Source organism: Eurosta solidaginis, unplaced genomic scaffold (genome assembly GCF_040869045.1).
Source record: "Eurosta solidaginis isolate ZX-2024a unplaced genomic scaffold, ASM4086904v1 ctg00001059.1, whole genome shotgun sequence".
NCBI lineage: Eukaryota > Metazoa > Arthropoda > Insecta > Diptera > Tephritidae > Eurosta > Eurosta solidaginis.
In genome coordinates this window covers 774,493-790,026 of record NW_027136903.1, presented here as the reverse complement: position 1 = coordinate 790,026, position 15,534 = coordinate 774,493, and the positions used below count along the sequence as shown (strand labels likewise).

Sequence of the window (15,534 nt, the reverse complement as noted above, 5' to 3'; positions counted from 1 at the left end):
ACAAACATTCTAGAGTCACCCCTGGCCCACCCTAATGGCGATATCTCGAAAAGGCGTCCACCTATAGACCTAATGCCCACTCCCTCTTAAAATGCTCAGTAACACCTTTCGTTTGATACCCATATCGTACAAACACATTCTAGAGTCACCCCTGGCCCACCCTAATGGCGATATCTCGAAAAGGCGTCCACCTATAGACCTAATGCCCACTCCCTTTTAAAATGCTCAGTAACACCTTTCGTTTGATACCCATATCGTACAAACATTCTAGAGTCACCCCTGGCCCACCCTAATGGCGATATCTCGAAAAGGCGTCCACCTATAGACCTAATGCCCACTCCCTCTTAAAATGCTCAGTAACACCTTTCGTTTGATACCCATATCGTACAAACACATTCTAGAGTCACCCCTGGCCCACCCTAATGGCGATATCTCGAAAAGGCGTCCACCCATAGACCTAATGCCCACTCCCTCTTAAAATGCTCAGTAACACCTTTCGTTTGATACCCATATCGTACAAACATTCTAGAGTCACCCCTGGCCCACCCTAATGGCGCCATCTCGAAAAGGCGTCCACTTATAGACCTAATGCCCACTCCCTCTTAAAATTCTCAGTAACACCTTTCATTTGATTCCCATATCGTACAAACACATTCTGGAGTCACCCCTGGTCCACCTTTATGGCGATATCTCGAAACGGCGTCCACCTATGGAACTAAGGATTACTCCCTTTGAAAATACTTATTAACACCTTTCATTTGATACCCATATCGTACAAACATATTCTAGACTCACCCCTGGTCCACCTTTATGGCGATTTCTCGAAAAGGCGTTCACCTATAGAACTAAAGCCCATTCCCTTTTAAAATACTCATTACCACCTTTCATTTGATACCCATATCGTACAAACACATTCTAGAGTCACCCCTGGCCCACCTTAATGGCGATATCTCGAAAAGGGTTCACCGATAGACCTAAGGCCTGCTCCCTCTTAAAATGCTCAGTAACACCTTTCATTTGATACCCATATCGTACAAACAAATTCTAGAGTCAGCCTTGGTCCACCTTTATGGCGATATCCTTAAATGGCGTCCATCCATAGAACTATGGCCTACTCTCTCTTAAAATACTCTTTAATACCTTCCATTTGATACACATGTCATACAACCACATTCCAGGGTTACCCTAGGTTCATTTTCCTACATGGTGATTTTCCTTATTTTGTCTCCATAGCTCTCAACTGAGTATGTAATGTTCGGTTACACCCGAACTTAGCCTTCCTTACTTGTTTTGTTTAAATTTGAGTTAAATTGGCATAATAAATCTTTCTTTAAAAACTTCTATCAAGAAATCTATTAGGCAAACAAATCGATTCTGATCGAAATGAAGTCGACCTGTTCTGAACTCCGATCCATCGCATTTTTACGATTCGCACGCACAATAGCACGTCTTCTTGCGTCTGCGCATCCAAAAACCATATCTGCAGGCATTTTTTAATTAAAATAAAATTTTGTGATCCTCCGCCTGCTTGTTTATTTGGAAGATGTAGAACTGATCTTCCCCCGTAGGCCGAGATACAGTAAGTACCTCCCCATCCTTTGTCGGTATGTTCGGATTCTGATTCTGCAGAAGTCGAAGTGTATCCTCCGACGTCACCACGCATGGTATCCACACCTTAACTTTTGGTACCGTTGTGATTTGAGCTTTATCCACCACCTCAAACCGCGCGATCGTGCCTTGCCTTTGGAGGTTTGGAACCACCTCTTCCAGCCATCGCAGGCTCGCGATGTTGTCGCACGCTGACATCTCACACCAGACTTATGAAGCATTAATGGCCGCTATTGTGAGACGTTACGAAGGCTAGCACAGGAAACAGATATACCAAATTGAGTTGCAAAACCGCTACCAAAAACGAATGAGACTTTGCAGGAGTTGCGTCGGATGTCGAAAGGCTGGCCCATTTAGCAAATGTGGACGCAACCGTGGAATACATCGAGAGGGTAAAAATCCAAAGCTTTATAAATGGCATACGGGACGTGGAAACGAAGCGAGCTACATACGCAAATCCAAAGCCAACATTTGCTGAAACTGTATCCCATGCACTGACTCATGAAACAGCGTCACTTTTGAGTAAGCCCGCATACAAAGCTCATCGCGTGGAAGTAGAAAAGCCAGATTGGATAGACATAATTTTGGAAGCACTGAAGAGATCACAACAAAAAAATGCCGGAGTTATGAAATGTTTCAAGTGCGGCAACCCAGCTCACATTCTACGTCATCGCAGCACCGGTCCTAATAGTTCCAACAATGTGGGTGGCCGCAAACGCAGAGCTGAAGGAGATGAGCAAATCTCCAAGTTTACTCAGTCGTTAAACTAAAGCGAGTCAGCGGCAATTGAACGCCCCATAATCTCTATCTCGCAAATTGGAAGAAGGTCCAGCAATCTCACCATCGGGAGACGTGTGGTTGGAAAGGAACGTTTACTGACTGTAGAAACGAGTGCATCTCATTCCATCTTTCGATCGGATTTAGTCAACGAGAAGATAAGACCATTGAATGAGCAATATTGGTTACAGCCACTGGAGTAGACACCCAGGTTCTAGGAGAAGTAGCATGTGAAGTCGCAATTGGGAACGTCACGGTACTACAGAATTTTTTAGTGGCAGAGATTGTTGATGCAATCATAATTGGAGTGGAATTCTTAATCGACCAAGGCATCAAGATCGACATGCAAAGCAAGAAGATGCGATATAAGAACATGGATGTGCCACTTAATTTTAGCTACGAAAAAGGCTACAGCAGTAAACAAGTGCTGGTGGAGGAGAATCAGCAAATACCACCAAAATCGGAGGCGGTCATTTGGGCAAAGATTGATGGAGATTGTGGAAAAAACAAATTGTGGGCTGTCGAGGCAGCAAACAAATCAACAACGAAAATACTTGTAGGAAAAACCCTGGGTACAACTAAACAAGATGGACGTATTCCGGTACGAGTACTCAATAAGTTCAAGTCACCATTCAAACTGATACTATATTGGGAAGATGCCAAGAGGCTGATGTAATTATTAACTGTGAATAGATCCAGCAAAACGTTTCAACAAGCAACATTGATCTTTCAAATGACATCACGGCATGGACGGAGGGTATAGAGGAAGACTATCAGAATAAGGCAAATCAACTGCTCCTAAAGTACGCAAATATATTTGACCAAGATGGCTCCAATCCAGGCCGCACCAATGTTGTGAAACATCAAATTGGGACTGGAGATGCGAGGCCGAGCCGTCAAGCTCCTCGTAGTCTTTCACTGGCGAAGGGGAAAGTTGTGAGTCAAATCATACAAGAAATAAGCGACAGCTAGTCGATTGAGCTCACCGGTGGTACTTGTGAAGAAGAAGGATGGAAAAATGAGGTTTTGCGTGGACTACCGGAAGTTGAATGACGTTACGAAAAAGTATAGCTACCCATTGCCAAGAATTGACGACACTCTGGTGTCGCTCTCTGGTACGAAACGGTTTTCCACACTGGACTTTAAAAGCGGCTACTGGCAAGTGGAAGTGAAGGAGGAAGACAAGGAGAAAACAGCCTTCAGTGTCGGTGCTGGTCTTTGGAAATTTACAGTCTTTTGGACTATGTAATGCACCAGCTACTTTTTAAAGATTTATGGATCAGGTGTAATGTATCCAAAGTGACTGCATACATATCTACACACATAACACACACGGTGTCTAAGTTGTTTAGTCTGTAACTAAGAATTTGCTGACACCGCGTATTCCTCTACTCCAACATTTTCACACGCTTTCAGCAAGTACATTGAAGCAACTTATGAATGTGTGTACGAATGTGTATGCATACGCTTGGCTACATGACTTTTGTTATTTTGTTAGACTTAGTAAGAATGTAAGAATTAAGAGTAAATATGTATATGTTTATGTAGTAACTAAGTAGCGCATAAGAATTATGTATAAATACGCTGAAGTTTTTATTAATAAAGAAGATTCGGTATTCGGCACTCAAGGGTGCCACCTCCTTAAATAATCTTGTTTAAATATTTAGGGGTATGTATGGTGTCTCCACTCAAATAAATAATTTAATATATTTTACACAGGTACTGAAAGGACTCCATTAGAAAACATGTTTAGTGTACTTAGACGACAATATCGAATTGGGAAAGAACTTTAAAGAACATCTTAAGAACTTAGAGGAAGTTTTCCAGACAATACCTGGCGCTGGTCTGAAACTAAGTGCCAAAAAGTGTTCGCTGTTTAAAAAGGAAGTAAGTTATTTGGGTCACGTGGTAACGACATATACATCTACACTGCGAATGAAAAGATAGAGGCTGTAAAGGATTGGCCAAGACAACAGAACCTGCATGAATTGAGAAGTTTCCTTTGGCTGTGCACATATTACCGCCAATTTGTACCAAAATTTGCCAGCGTAGCCCATAGCCTCCATGAGCTTACAAGAAACAAGTAAGGAAGGTTAAGTTCGGGTGTACCCGAACATTACATACTCAGCTGAGAGCTATGGTGAAAACATAAGGGAAAATAACCATGTAGGAAAATGAACCGAGGGAAACCCTGGGATGTGTTTGTATGACATGTGTATCAAATGAAAAGCATTAAAGAGTATTTTAAAAGGGAGTAATCCTTAGTTCCATAGGTGGACGCCGTTTCGAGATATCTCCATAAAGGTGGACCAGGGGTGACCCTAGAATTTGTTTGTACAATATGGGTATCAAACGAAAGGTGTTAATGAGTATTTTAAAAGGGAGTGGGCCTTAGTTCTGTAGGTGGACGCCGTCTCGAAATATCGCCATAAAGGTGGACCAGGGGTGACTCTAGAATATGTTTGAACGATATGGGTATCAAATGAAAGGTATTAATGAGAGCTTTAAAAGGGAGTGGTGGTAGTTGTATATGTGAAGGCGTTTTCCAGATATCGACCAAAATGTGGACCAGGGTGACCCAGAACATCATCTGTTGGATACCGCTAATTTATTTATATATGTAATACCTGCCAAGATTTCAAGGGTTCTTTATTTCGCCCTGCAGAACTTTTTCATTTTCTTCTACTTAATATGGTAGGTGTCACAACCATTTTACAAAGTTTTTTCTAAAGTTATATTTCGCGTCAATAAACCAATCCAATTACCATGTTTCATCCCTCTTTTCGTATTTGGTATAGAATTATGGCATTTTTTTCATTTTTCGTAATTTTCGATATCGAAAAAGTGGCCGTGGTCATAGTCGGATTTCGTTCATTTTTTTTCCCAAGATAAAGTGAGTTCAGATAAGTTCGTGAACTAAGTTCAGTAAAGATATGTCGATTTGTGATCAAGTTATCATGTTAACGGCCACGCGGAGGGACATACGGACGACTGTGTATAAAAACTGGGCGTGGCTTCAACCGATTTCGCCGATTTTCACAGAAAACAGTTAACGTCATACTATCTATGCCCCTACCAAATTTCAAAAGGATTGGTAAATAGACAAATTAAATGAAAAAGGGCGGAGCCACGCCCATTTTGAAATTTTCTTTTATTTTTGTATTTTGTTGCACCATATCATTACTGGAGTTGAATGTTGACATAATTTACTTATATACTGTAAAGATATTAAATTTTTTGTTAAAATTTTACTTTAAAAAAATTTTTTTTTTAAAAGTGGGCGTGGTCCTTCTCCGATTTTGCTAATTTTTATTAAGCGTATATATAGTAATAGGAGTAACGTTCCTGCCAAATTTCATCATGATATCTTCAACGACTGCCAAATTACAGCTTGCAAAAGTTTTAAATTACCTTCTTTTAAAAGTGGGCGGTGCCACGCCCATTGTCCAAAATTTTACTAGTTTTCTATTCTGTGTCATAAGTTTCATCGTTTTAGCTTTCTGTGGTAATGCATTATCGCACTTTTTCGGTTTTTCGAAATTTTTGATATCGAAAAAGTGGGCGTGGTTATAGTGCGATTTCGTTCATTTTAAATAGCGATCTGAGATGAGTGCTCAGGAACCTACATACCAAATTTCATCAATTTACCTCAAAATTTACTCAAGTTATCGTGTTAACGGACGGACGGACGGACATGGCTCAATCAAATTTTTTTTTCGATCCTGATTATTTTGATATATGGAAGTCTATATCTATCTCGATTCCTTTATACCTGTACAACCAACCGTTATCCAATCAAACTTAATATACTTTGTGAGCTCTGCTCAACTGAGTATAAAAATAAAGTTTCTGAATGGAAGAAGGAGCAAGATGTGGCCCTCCAAACATTGAAAGAGCGTTTGTGCACTGCCCCAATGTTGGCATATCCGATTGCAGGAGCAACATTTATTCTAGATACAGATGCCAGTGAATATGCTATAGCAGGCGTTTTATCACAACTAGTCGACGGACAGGAGATTTCAGCCTACGAACTGGAAAACCAGAGAAGAACTATTGCGTTACACGCAGAGAGTTGCTGGCATTGGTAGAGTGCATTAAACATTTTCACAAGTACCTCTACGGGAAGCGATTCCGAATCAGGACAGATGGCGTTGAAATGGCTCCTGCAGTTCCGTAATTCACAAGGTCAATTGGCACGGTGGATCGGGCGACTACAAAGCTATGACTTTTACATTGAGCATCGGAAAGGTAGTACCCATGGGAATGGCGATGCAATGTCACGAAGACCATGTAATTTGGAATGCAAACACTGTTCGAAAGCTGAGGCTAAGGAAAACATCATAGATGTCCGGCTTATGACTATAATGTGTTCGGATGAATGGGCCATGGAACAACTAAGGAAGTATCAGCAAGAAGATACAGATCTGTCACATGTTATGCGAGGGCTCGAAAGAAACGAAAACCAAATAAAGAGATGTCAGCAGAGAGTCCTATTGCGAAGTCATATTGGAACAGTTTGGATACAGGATGGTCAATGTAAGAGGAAACTAGTAGTTGTTCCCAGGAAAAGGATTCCTGACGTTCTCAACGAGCTACATAATGGTCCAAGTGGAGGTCATCTGGGGATCACGAAGACGCTTGAGAAAATTAAGCAGAGATTCTATTGGGTTCTTTGCCGTCAGTCGGTCATGGAGTGGATTGCCAACTGCGAGGTTTGCAGCAGAGCGAAGGGGCCCGAATCCCCAAGTCGTGGCCAGATGAAGCAATATAACTCAGGTGCACCATTTGAAAGGATCGCTATGGATATCGCAGTTCCATTTCCTACTAGCAATAGCGGAAACAAATATGTACTGGTGGTTATGGATTACTTTAGCAAATGGCCAGAGGTATACTCAATCCCAAATCAAGAAGCTGAAACAGTATCAGAAGTGTTTGCAAATAATTGGGGTGGAGGTGTACCAATGGATTTATATTGTGACCAAGGCAGGAATTTTGAAGCAGCTGTGTTCCAAGAAATGTGTAAGACATTGGGCATTCGAAAAACACGGATACAGTTGTATTGCATCCTCAACCCGTCGGTATGGTGGAACGATACAATAGAACCTTGGAGGAGCGCTTGAGGAAAGTAGTGGACAAGTTCCATAAAGAGTGGGATACATACATATTATTATTCTTGATGGCTTACCTATCGGCAGTGCATGAAACAACGGGCCAAACTCCCGCAAAGGTAATTTCTGGCAATGACCTTCGACTGTCAACTGATTTGATGTTTGGGATAAATGCCGATTCGGAGAGAAATACCAAGAAATCCCCTGGCATCTTGGAGGAAGAGATGAAGGAAATACACGATCTTGTAAGACAACGAACCAAGATTATGAGTGACAAGATGAAAGCCAGATATGATAAAGCAATTAATTCAGAAGGCTTTCGGGAAGGAGATTTGGTGCTGTTATACAACCCACAACGAAAAAATGGTTTGTCTCCGAAATTACAGTGTAAGTAGGAAGGCCCATAAAAATTGTAAAACGAATCAACGATGTAGTTTGCATCATACTAACCACGAAAGAAAATGAAAGTGGTTCATTTGGACAGGATGGCAGTGTTTAGATCGGGACGAGCCGACTTAGGTGGAGGGCAGTGTGGCGAATGTTAGCATAACTAGACTGTTAGTAAATAAAGGCACAACTACAATAAAGCAAGCTGCCACTCTTGTGTACACGAACACATCAATTTAATCCATTTACACGCGTACATAAAGGCGACGAAGAGATATTCCACACACACAGATGTAGTCATCGCCGAAGTAGTTACTCATACATACACACGCATATGACCAGTAGAAAAGCATTGACTGCAAATATACATGTACATATATAGCTGGTAACCAAGCAGGAGATACAACAGTTGCAGAAGGTGAAACGTCTAGACCTTTGGAGAAATATGCGGAAGAGACAATAGATAGAATAAAAGCAGCGCGAGCTGACGAACGAGTAATCAGTTTGAGTTAAACACGCTTTTGTTAAGTACTTGATATTGAAGTATAATTGTACTACTCCCAAAATCTAAAGAAAGACCAGCTTGAAATACTGAAAATTGCAGTGAATTTTTCGACAGTTTAGCGATTCGAACGTTAGCAGAAAGTTTGAAATAAGCGGAATTTCCCCGAAATTCGTTCCAATATAAAGAAAAGTGTAGTTATTTGGGTTGAAAGAAATTTTTTTCAAAATCAAATTTTATAGTCAAATTGTTTTTCTTGTTTCGTTCTCGATAAATTGCACTAAAGATGGCGCAACGCCGAAACCGGTTTGTCTCCGTACCAAACTTGACGCGGAATGGCGGGAAATGGTTCCAATTCAAGTAATTGCTGTATATTGGAACAATTTTCCATCATTCCTTGTCAAATTTGATTTGAAAACGAACCGGGTTCGGTGTTGTGCCATCTTCAGTGCTATTTTTTGAGAACGAAAAGGGAAACTAATATTTTACCTATGCACTTGGTATTTGAGAAAAGTTTCTTTTGACACAAGTCTTCACTTTTGCACCCTATCGAAAAATCAACAACATAAAAGACAACATAACTTTCAACTAAAACCAAAAGCTTTGCCTGCAATTAAAAATACTTACTCTCTATTACGTATTCTGAATGCTTCTGCTCTATACCCCGTTTCGTCTGCGTTTATATATAAATACGTGAAATTCATTCTTCGGCAGCGGAAAGCCCTAGGATCGTCGAGGGTCATTCCATGGTGCATATACCAGATACCTTTGAACTGTAAATAATTAAAGCATAACGTCGCTGCGCTCCCAAAAACAGCTATGTGTTTTTCAGTAACTTTTCAGGAGATCAAAAACACTTATTTCTGGTGTCCATTTGCAAAATTTTGCAAATGTCGTATTTTGAAATATTTTATGGAAAGTACGTTATTGATGTGTGAAGGAAAAAATCATTATTTTTAACCAATTACGACGTGATAAATATTTGCGCCGTTTTATAGCACATAGCTGCTTTCAAACATGATTCAAATTTGCTTTCGGCGGTAGGGAAATACATGCAATTTTTGCCGTTATTCCTCATTATGATTACGGAGATTACCCCTTAAGCCCATGGGAGGTGTAGCTTCATCAATCAGATGTCTGTTGGGCTGCCCAGGTTTCTGGGTATTCAACAGAAACAGAACTGTTTGGGAGTACTCTCGCCTCATTGTGTACGTGGTGTTCTGGGGACGTAAGAAAACAGGCCGTAGCGGTTCTGAGAGCAGTATTTTGGCAGGCCTGTATTTTCTTCCAGTGAGTAACCTTTAGGCTTGGCGACCATATCGGGGCGCGAAGCATGCAACCGGCCGGCCAATTGCTTTGTAAGTAGTAATGAGTGTTTCTTTGTCTTTACCCCAAGTGCTGCCGGAAAGAGGTTTGGCGATTTTATTACGGCTCTGGATTTTCGGTACAATCCAAAATGTAGATCCTGATCGAACGTCACACCCAAGATTTTAGGGTGTAAGACAGTCGGTAGCGTAATGCCGATGTCGGGATTAAATAGATTATATTGCACTGTGTGGTGAGTGATAAACGCGAGACCGCCTGCATTTTCGCTCTCGCGATCTCTTCTGTGGACGCTATGTCCAGAGCAGGTCCTCAGCAGATCTTGCTGTATGTTTGGTCTCTTGGATCGCTGCAATGCGCATGTTATGCCGCTTCATGAAATCAACTACATATCTCCGTGATCTTCCCAGTTAACCCATAACAGTTTAACTGCAGAATTTTGAAGTGCAACGGGGTTAACGTCGTCACTCTGGGGGTACGTCTGAGTTGAGGGAGGCCAGGGCGCAATTGCTGTTGTGGCCTTGGGACTAGACTTCCCTGGGTAAGCATTTGGGTACCCGATGTAGTTGGGTTTGCGGCCTAGCAGTATGGCGCGATAAAACCCGTCGGGGGATTGCCGTCGCTGAGACCAGAACATCTAAGAAAGTGGCATCGTCCAAGGCAGGAGCTGCATTGGACAAATGTTGCAACCATATATATTCTGTGCTGGCAAACGGTGCAAAAGGTGGTAGGGACCTAAGAATTTGTTTCTCTGACCTACTCCAGTACTAGTGCCGGAAAGAGGGGGAGAAGAAGACGGGGGCGGGGGCTGATGCTCGGCATTGCTACCGACTCTATTACGGAGATTGTAGTTATGAGGAGGAGCGATGTTGTTGTTGTTGTAGCGATAGGGTTGCTCCCCGAAGGCTTTGGGGAGAGTTATCGATGTGATGGTCCTTTGCCGGATACAGATCCGGTACGCTCCGGTACCACAGCACCATTAAGGTGCTAGCCCGATCATCTCGGGAATGATTTATGTCGCCACATTAAACCTTCAGACCATCTCCTCCCTCCCCACCCCCAAGTTCCATGAGGAGCTTGGGGTCGCCAGAGCCTCGCCTGTTAGTGAAACAGGATTCGCCGCGGATAGGTGAGGTTAACAATTGGGTTTGGAGAAGCTATATATTGCGATGGGAACCTGAAGGGTTGCGCTACACACCCCTTGAATCTGGTATTTTAGTCGCCTCTTACGACAGGCATACCTACCGCGGGTATATTCTGACCCCCTTACCCATCGGGGGAGGAGCGATCGTATGAGCTGGTGGGGCCGGAGCAACAGTGGTTACTTGTTATGGCTTGCTGAGAAGCGGGGCAGCTAGAAGGAAGTGAACGCAGACTACGGGACTCCCTTGGGCGTAATCAGCAAGGAGACAAATTTATAAAAGTTATGAGGGCTTCGGGTTTTGGGCTCTAGCCCAGAACATCCTGTCCGATGCAACCATCTCTTGCACGTGACACATTGACAAGAGTGTGCCCGTCCTAAAAAGATTATTTTCCGGCAAACGCAGCAAAACCATTTCTCTGCACCGGGGTCAGGTACAGGTCCTGGATTGCGTTCGATACCCTCCCGGAGCAGGAGAATATTGCGCAGTCACGCTGCAAGGATCTGCTGGGAGGATGACAATTTGAGGGAGGGACGCAACAAATTAAATGGTGTTACACTGAATTGGTCGGGAAAAATCCGGAGTCGCTCCGGTTCATAGAACCTGCTGCCTTGGGGAGCGAGATGGTTTGTAATTATTTTTTACATTGAAATCAAAGCACTTTCGCCAGCGATTCAAAAAAATTATAAGCTAGTGAGTAAGTACATAACCGTTTTTCAGAGTACTTCTAGTACTGTGAGCACATAGTTGTTTTCATTCACTTCTAAACCAAAAAAGATATAAAAAAACTGCATATGCAGAAATGTTGGCTCTATATAGTGATAATAAAATATGCAATAAAAAAAATTTTAAGAAAAACACATAACTGTTTTCGTTAACGCAGCGACGATAAGCTTTTAAAATGGCTTTATAGTCTATGCATAGTACTATAAAATTGGCCTAGCTATATACATAGAGCTGACACTTAATTTATTTAAGTATATAAAACTTCATACTCACATCATCTATGTCGACGCTTTGCAATTGTTGTATATCTGTTCGACACGAACCTGGCTTTCGACCTTGTCCGGCCACCAAATATGATGATGTCAAAAAAATTAAAACTAACAAAGGGGAACTGAAAAAAAAAAATGAAATTAATTAAAAAACAAGTAAGGAAGGCTAAGTTCGGGTGTAACCGAATATTACATACTCAGCTGAGAGCTTTGGAGACAAAATAAAGTAAAATCACCATGTAGGAAAATGAACCTAGGGTAACCCTGGAATGCTTGTATGACATGGGTATCAAATGAAAGGTGTTCATGATTATTTAAAGCGTAGTGGGCCTTAGTTCTATAGGTGGACGCCTTTTCGAGATATCGCCATAAAGGTGGACTAGGGTAACCCAGAACATCATTTGTCGGGTGCCGCTAATTTATTTATATATGTAATACCACGAACAGTATTCCTGCCCTGATTGCAAAGGCTTTTGATTTCGCCCTGCAGAACTTTTTTATTTTCTTCTACTTAATATTGTAGGTGTCACACCCATTTTACAAAGTTTTTTTCTAAAGTTATATTTTGCGATAATAAACCAATCCAATTACCATGTTTCATCTCTTTATTCATATTTTGGTATGGAATTATGGAATTTTTCGTAATTTTCGATATCGAAAAAGTGGGCGTGGTCATAGTCGTATTTCGGCCATTTCTATACCAAGATAAAGTGAGTTCAGATAAGTGCGTGGACTAAGTTTAGTAAAGATATATCGATTTTTGGTCAAGTTATCGTGTTAACGGCCGAGCGGAAGGGAAGGACGGTCGACTATGTATAAAAACAGGGCGTGTCTTCAACCGATTTCGCCCATTTTCATAGAAAACAGTTATCGTCATGGAATCCATGCCAATACCAAATTTCAAAATGATTGGTAAATTTTTGTTCGACTTATGGCATTAAAAGTATTCTAGACAAATTAAATGAAAAAGGGCGGAGCCACGCCCGTTTTGAAATTTTCTTTTAGTTTTGTATTTTGTTGCACCATATCATTACTGGAGTTGAATGTTGACATAATTTACGTATATACACTAAAGATATTAAATTTTTTACTATAATTTGACTTTTAAACATTTTTTTTATAGTGGGCGTGTTCGTCATCCGATTTTGTTAATTTTTATTTGGCAAACATATAGTAATAGGGGTAGCGTTCCTGCTAAATTTCATCATTATATCTTTAACGACTGCCAAATTACAGCTTGCAAAATATTTAAATAACCTTCTTTTAAAAGTTGCCGGTGCCACGCCCAATGTACAAAATTTTACTAATTTTCTATTCTGCTGTCATAAGGTCAATCCACCCACCAAGTTTCATCGCTCTATCCGCCTTTGATAACGAATTATCGCAGTTTTTCGGTTTTTCGAAATTTTTGATATCGAAAAAGTGGGCGTGGTTATAGTCCGATTTCATTCATTTTAAATAGCGATCTGAGATGAGTGCCCAGGAACCCACATACCAAATTTCATCAAGATACCTCAAAATTTACTCAAGTTATCGTGTTCACGGAGAGACATACGGACGGACGGACGGGCGGACGGACATGTCTAAATGGATTTCTTTTTTCGGCCAGATCATTTTGATATATAGAAGTCTATATCTAGATTAGTTTATGGCGGTACGGGGTACCGTTATGCGAACAAAATTAATATAATCTGTGAGCTCTGCTCATTTGAGTATAACAAGTAAAGGTGTCTAAGTTCGGGTGTAACCAAACATTATATACTCAGCGTGAGCTTCAATTGTACATTTCATTTCAGATAAATTACTTTTCTACATAACACGTGGCACCGCCCGTTAAAAAAAAAATATCTCTCCATTTCCTCGTATAATAAAACTTGATAAGTGAAATATCATTGATTCAAAACTATTTTTTGGTAAGTTATAGCTTATTATTCTAGTCTACGACCCTTTTAAGCTTATTTTATATCTAAGCTGCCGTAGTCTTTAACTGATCCCGTCCATTTTTACTAGACATATTTTCTGCTATAAGGAAAATACGTGTACACAATTTTGTTACGATATGTTAATTTTTCTTCAAGTTATGGCTCCCGAAACAGAAAATGGCTTGGTCATAAAAGGGGCGCTACCACGCCCATTTTTTTAAATTTGAAGTTTTTCCTATTGATTGTTATAAATCTACTTGGGAAAAGAAATATCATTATATAAAGTTCTTTTGCACAAAGATATAACTTATTTTATTCGTCCACGACCCTTTTAAAAATATTTTATGTGAAAGTGGGCGTGGTCTTTAAAAGATTTCGTTAATTTTTCTTCAAAGCATTCCTTATAGTAAAGCAACCTCCCTGCCGAATTTTGTTACGACAGGTTTAATGATTTTTGATTTAGGATTAATAATATTTGTAAAATTTATTTTATCACAAGTGGACGCTGCCACGCCCAATTGAAAAAATTTTTCCAAATTTTTATCAAGAGTCTCAATATCAGTCCCATTTCAAATTTCAACATTCTAGGTGTATTATTTACTAAATTATCAGGTTTTTTGTGTTTTCCAAAATTTTATATATGTATATAAAAAGTGGGCGTGGTTATCATTCGATTTCGCTCATTTTCAATACCTATTCTGGGTCCAGATAAACTAGTGCGTCAAATTTGGTGAAGATATCTCAATATTTACTCAAGTTATCGTGCTAACGGATGGACGGACGGACGGAGAGTTTGCCAGCATCAGTTCTGCATGGCTTTCGGGATCAATCTGGGATCCCGTCAAGGTCATTTCGGGATCAATTAGGGACTCTTTAAGGATCATATCTGGATGGTTTCTGGGATCCGTCCGAAATTATTTCGGGATAATTTGCGGATCCTTTCGGGATCATTTCTGTATGGTTTTCGGAATCCGTCTGGGATTCCGACGGGGTAATTTCGTGACTTTTTCTGGACTATATCAAGATCATTTAAGCACCCTTCTGAGATCATTTCAGGATCTGTCCGGGATACCATAAAGGTCATTTCGGAAAATTTTTAGCACTATTCCGGGATCATTTAGGGATGCTTCCTGTATCATTTCTTAATGGCTTTCGGGCTCCGTCTGGGATCCCGTTAGAGTAATTTCGGGAATTTTTTAGACTATTTCGGGATCATTTGAAGACCCTTCTGGCATGGATGGTTTTCGAGATCTGTCCAGGATCCCGCCAGGGTCATTTCGGAACTTCTTCGGGACTTTCGGGATCTTTTCGGGACCATTCCGATATCATTACTGTATGGTTTTGGGGAACCGTCAGGGTAATTTCGGAACTTTTTCGGGATCATTAGTGTATGGTTTTCGGGACCCCGTCAGCGTAATTACGGGACTTTTTCGGGGCCATTTGGGCATCTTCACACAAAGTACCTACTTATTTTTATACTCAGCGAGCTTTGCACATCGAGAAAGATATAGACTTCCATATATCAAAATCATCAGTATCGAAAAAAAATTTGATTGAGCCATCACGAAATGACCCCGACGGGATTCCGTAAAGTTCCCGCCTCCCCCCCCCCCCCCTTTTCAAAAAAATATAGCTAGTAGATCCTTCTAGACTATTGGCTACATGTGTGGAAATTTTATCCAATTCTGTCTGTTCGAGCGTTATTGAGTCACAAAGACAAACGTCTGGACAAATATCCAAACTTTCATATTTATAATATGTATTAGATTA

At 40.8% G+C, this 15,534-nt stretch overlaps 1 protein-coding gene across 1 annotated transcript in view; it reads right to left on the bottom strand.

The window, feature by feature from the left end:
* Positions 1-15,534, bottom strand: part of LOC137235741 (uncharacterized) — a 48,398-nt gene that overhangs the window by 23,405 nt on the left and 9,459 nt on the right. Inside the window, exons 2-3 of the mRNA XM_067758603.1 lie at positions 11,847-11,964; positions 9,010-9,155 (exon numbers count right to left, since the gene is read on the bottom strand). Coding sequence (XP_067614704.1) covers positions 9,010-9,155; positions 11,847-11,964 — 264 coding nt within the window. The remainder of the gene's footprint in view (positions 1-9,009; positions 9,156-11,846; positions 11,965-15,534) is intronic.